This window comes from Chenopodium album, chromosome 12 (genome assembly GCF_948465745.1).
Source record: "Chenopodium album chromosome 12, dcCheAlbu1.1, whole genome shotgun sequence".
Taxonomy (NCBI): domain Eukaryota; kingdom Viridiplantae; phylum Streptophyta; class Magnoliopsida; order Caryophyllales; family Amaranthaceae; genus Chenopodium; species Chenopodium album.
Genome location: NC_137845.1, coordinates 30,033,076 through 30,038,057, shown reverse-complemented (window position 1 = coordinate 30,038,057; position 4,982 = coordinate 30,033,076). Strand labels below are relative to the sequence as shown.

General features: G+C 35.2%; 1 protein-coding gene across 1 annotated transcript; it reads left to right on the top strand.

The window, feature by feature from the left end:
* The first annotated feature begins 330 nt into the window (after window positions 1-330).
* LOC145572292 (sugar transporter ERD6-like 7) lies at window positions 331-4,373 on the top strand. The gene is made up of 18 exons (XM_081631285.1): window positions 331-551; window positions 654-716; window positions 1,462-1,551; window positions 1,655-1,714; window positions 1,809-1,874; window positions 1,987-2,052; window positions 2,220-2,295; window positions 2,370-2,434; window positions 2,512-2,604; window positions 2,712-2,792; window positions 2,889-2,973; window positions 3,084-3,127; window positions 3,211-3,273; window positions 3,352-3,411; window positions 3,577-3,630; window positions 3,732-3,791; window positions 3,872-3,986; window positions 4,098-4,373. The coding sequence occupies exons 1-18, from the start codon at window positions 393-395 to the stop codon at window positions 4,211-4,213; spliced, it is 1,416 nt and encodes a 471-aa protein (XP_081487411.1). The 5' UTR covers window positions 331-392; the 3' UTR covers window positions 4,214-4,373.
* The last annotated feature ends 609 nt before the right edge of the window (window positions 4,374-4,982 follow it).

Below are 4,982 nucleotides of genomic sequence, written 5' to 3'. Positions count from 1 at the left end.
AAATTTTACTTATGAATAAATAAAGTTTTTAATAGTTAAATTTTTACATGGCATACGTGATAAATGAAACAGATCAAGTAAAAAGGACGGAGAAAATATTACAGGATAGAACTTATTGTACATGAAATAAGCCAAATGATGAACTTAAATCTCAAATTAGTTTGGGCTTAATTGAGTCACTCACTACTCACTTCGATCATAGCTCCATTAGTTTGGGCCAGTCCAGTGATTTTTGCTTGATCTAAAATTAGAAACGTATATCCTAAATTATTCCCCAACAATTAAAGCCAGGTTGACATACAAGTTACACGGCTCTACTCTAAAACACATTCTTGTATTTATGTGTAACAAAGTCAGTGTAACCATCAAACACGCTAAAATCTGTCAGAAAAATGGCAGATGTTGAGAAAATTCAACAGCCATTGATAAAGCCTGAGGAAATCACCTCTTCTGATGGCAGAAATCAGGACAAAAATGATGGAGGTCATCCATGGATGGTCTATCTTAGCACTTTTGTTGCAGTCTGTGGCTCTTATGAGTTTGGAGCTTGTGTAAGTTAATACTGTACACGAGTATCGGAGATAAAATCTTGGTTCATGTAGCCAACCCTATTTATTGGATTAATTAAGATTTATGATGAATTTATTTTGCAGGCAGGTTATTCATCTCCTACTCAGTCTGCCATTACTGCAGAACTTGGTCTTTCTACTGCTGAGGTTTGAGCGATTTCATCCTTTTTTTTTTCCAGTTTAATGTTTAAATTTATGATTTGGGAAGTTTGCAAGTTTTGCTAGCAATTTTGGGTTTATAATTAAATGTTTATTATAGGAAGTGTATTTACATGATTGACAATAGCTTCAGCTGTTGTATTATGTTCGTCTTGGTGTTGATTGAATGATTGATGAGTTTATTCAAGCCGAAATGAAAGAGGATCATTAGAATTGTTTACAATTTGAACAAGAACACAAACACCATGAAAACTGAGTGGAGAAAGAACTATCAAGCCATCAAGGTTTAATGAATGTAGATTTTTGTTTTAGACCTTTTGGTACTTCTGGTCTATAAGATTGAAAACCTTTTAATTGTTCCCTTTTCTTGTTAAATTTTGTATTTTATTTTGTTCAATTACTTTCATACTCATAAGACATTTATGTCTGTTCATCTTTTCGGTCAATGATGATTTGCATTGTAGTGGACTAGTGGTCTCCATAATAGGACTTCACCCTTGCACATGAGTTAAGATACCCCGGCAAAGGCCAATGATATTTCGCATTGTAGTGGACATCATAATAGGAAAACATTGTTACAAACCCGTACGCATGAGCAAGACAATATCACACTACCAAGACCAAATTTTTTTGGATTGTTATGGATGCCTAAGCTAGCAATAATTGAAAGCATTCTTTTGACATGTTTTTATTTGTTCTCCATTTCTATTATTCATTTTTCATTTTATTCCAGTTTTCACTCTTCGGTTCTATATTGACTTTTGGTGCAATGATTGGAGCTATCACAAGTGGACCTATTGCAGATTTTATTGGGAGGAAATGGGTATGAAGTAATATAAATTCAATTAACTTATTATTAAAGAAAGTTAAGTTTAAGAACTTCCATCTATTCATTTGAACTCTTGTGAATTGGGAAATTTTTGCAGGCAATGAGAGTGTATTCTGCTTTCTGTGTGGGAGGGTGGCTTTCCATTTATTTTGCCAAGGTTCAACTTGAAAGCTTATTATTCTCTCTAATTTTTAGTAAATTTCGCTATTAGAAAAATAGATTTACCAATAAAGTTTTCTTAAATAAACCAGGGTTCTTTAGCATTGGATATAGGAAGACTATCAGGAGGATACGGAATGGGTGCCTTTTCCTATGTGGTATGTATGGTTTGGAGCTATGTCATGGTACTACAGAAAGTTTCTGTCCTACATATACTTGTTTTCAGATATATATTAATGTGCTGGTCACCATGACATGATAATATAATAGGTACCTGTTTACATTGCGGAAATAGCACCTGTAAATCTCAGAGGAGCACTCACAACCTTAAACCAGGTACTTTTGTACCTTAGCAAATGAAATTGTGCAATTCTCTCATTTCCAACCATTCAAGATTCGTCGGATTATCTGACTACATGTATATACATATATTATCTATGTAAAAATTTTAATATCTACATTAATACAAAGTTTGCATCTACTCACATTTCCTCACTTTACAGGTCATGATCTGTACTGGAGTCTCAGTGGCTTTTATAGTAGGCATAGTATTACCGTGGAGAGCTTTAGCATTAACCGGTAAAGATTTAGGGGAACACACAGAGCATATTGCTGAGTTTGGTTAGTAGACTCATTTGGGTGATGTAATGCAGGAATTATCCCATGTGCTGTTCTGCTTTCGGGATTATTTTTCATCCCAGAATCTCCTAGATGGTTGGTAAGAATACAAAAGCATATTAAAATTTAGGTATAAAATGCAATTGGAATAGGATCATGGATTCTAAGTAATTACAGGCAAAAATAGGAGCTAAAAAGGAGTTTATAGCTGCACTTCAGAAGCTCCGTGGCAAAGATGCAGATATAACCCATGAGGCTGATGAGATTCAAGTACTATATGCTCAACAACACTTTATTACTTTGACTATAATAATGCTAACTTGCTAAGCATTAAATTGACAGACTCGTATTTGCATATTATGTCTTTTATTTGATAGAATTACATAGAAGAACTTGAACAACTGCCAAAAGCTAGTATGTTTGACTTGTTTCAAAGGAGGTATCTACGTTCTGTCACGGTAAGACTTCCATCCTTGTTATATTTGTGAGCTGATAGTTATTGTCAATTCTGTGAATCCATAAACTAAAAACTGGTTTCAATGTTCTGATGCCAGATAGGAGTCGGATTGATGGTTTTCCAACAGTTTGGGGGCATTAACGGTATCTGCTTCTATGTCAGCAATATTTTTGAGATGGCTGGTAAGCAATTTTTATTTAAAACAATGCAAGCAAGAAGTTTTTATGTTTACTGAATTGCGCAAATTCACTGTCTACCAATATCTTTCTGATTCACATTTACATAAGTGCAGGATTTTCCCCAAGCATTGGTACTATAATATACGCTTTGCTGCAGGTTTGAAAAGCACTGTTCATGCTGTTTGTTAGATAATTTGTTTGTGTGACTGTTCCTATTATTAATTAATTTCTGCACTACAGGTTGTGGTTACAACTATTGGAGCGACTTTAATCGACAAAGCAGGAAGAAAACCACTGCTTTTGGTAAGTATGTTCTGTATTGTTTCGCATAATTTGTTACCTTCTCTGATTAACCAGGATCTGATCTCTCTTTTTTTATAGGTTTCTGCAGTTGGGCTGGTTGTAGGTTGCATATTGACTGCTATCGCATTCTACCTTAAGGTAACTTATGGAAAAACTCAAACAGAACCTGCTTCAATCAATCAATCAATCAATCAAAGCCTTAATCCCAAAAGTGGGGTCGGCTAACATGAACCAAACAGAACCTGCTTCAAGTATTATATAAATTGTGTTAAATTTCTTGTTTCGTTTTTTTTCATGAATCAGGCTCATGAGCTATCAGAGAAAGCAGCGTCAGTACTAGCAGTCACTGGCATACTGGTAGACCATTTATCGGCTTCAAGAAATTTTTAATAATTTTGTCAATTAATGTGGATGAATGGAAGCTAAAGCCGTATGCTATTATCTTAATCTCCATTTAGGTATACATATCAGCCTTTTCAGCAGGCATGGGAGCAGTTCCTTGGGTTGTAATGTCAGAGGTGATGGCATACCACAAAAATTACTACTATTTCAAGTGTTAATTTCAGTCTGTATATCTAAAATTTTGTGTTTTTGGCAGATTTTCCCTATAAATGTGAAGGGAGTAGCTGGTAGTCTGGCAACACTCATTAACTGGTTTGGTGCTTGGGCGATTTCCTATACGTTTAATTTTTTGATGGAATGGAGTTCGTGTGGTATATTCCTATGCCTAATTCTAGATTATGTTACTTTAAGTTAAAATATGTGGTGTTTAAGCTACTACATATCATTTTATGACATGTTTGTTTGATGGTGTATCTCCTCAGGTACCTTCATTCTTTATGCAGCAATCAATGCAGGAGCGATCGTCTTCATTGTCATGGTTGTACCTGAAACAAAAGGAAGAACTCTTGAGCAAATCCAAACGGACATTAATGCTTAAACTAGTGAGGAAACAAGCATACCCCATTTTCTAGTGAACCAGACTAGTTAAATTCTTTGAAGAGAATAAACAATTGTAGCATAATTTGTCATCCTTGGTTCTTTGGAAAAAAAAAACCCTCTTTATTTATCATTGTCTTATACATGGGCAACATTTATCATTCTTTTTGTATTGAAATCTGCTAATTGATTACAATGAAGAACAGTAGAAACGAAGAAGAATTAGAGAGAGAAAGAGAGGAGAGAATTTCATTAACAGTGAATGAAATGAAATAAAGCTACAAATAGAGTATTTATACTAGCTCTATTACAAAACCAGAAGCATAACAAACTTCTAACAGAATGCCTAGTCAGCAAGAAGGATGTAACAAACTTTTGCCTACGTGGCAGAGCGTACAAAAAGCATGACCCTCAGCAGTCATCATCATCAATATCATCAACATCCCCCCACAAGCTGGAATGGATGGAGTCTTCAGACATGAGCAGCTTGGAAGAAAGCTTGGAGTGTTGAGCTACAGACAAAGCCTTAGTCATGATGTCTGCAAGTTGCTCAGCAGTAGGAAGATATGTCAGCTTGATTAACCCTTTTAGGACCTTCTCTCCGGTGAAGTGGCAGTCCAATTCAATGTGCTTTTTACGTTCATGAAATACAGGATTCCTCTTAATATGTATAGCACTCTGGTTGTCACAATTAAGTGTGACAAGCTGCAAGTTTGTGACATTCAGATCACCTAGCAATCTGATTAGCCAAGAAAATGGCCTTCCCACTT

Bases quoted from the DNA above. Each gene is read 5' to 3' on its own strand.
- LOC145572292 (XM_081631285.1), top strand. From the start codon at position 393: ATGGCAGATGTTGAGAAAATTCAACAGCCATTGATAAAGCCTGAGGAA. The intron at 552-653 runs GTAAGTTAATAC...TTTATTTTGCAG, and splicing joins CTTATGAGTTTGGAGCTTGT to GCAGGTTATTCATCTCCTAC. The intron at 3,412-3,576 runs GTAACTTATGGA...TTCATGAATCAG, and splicing joins CTATCGCATTCTACCTTAAG to GCTCATGAGCTATCAGAGAA.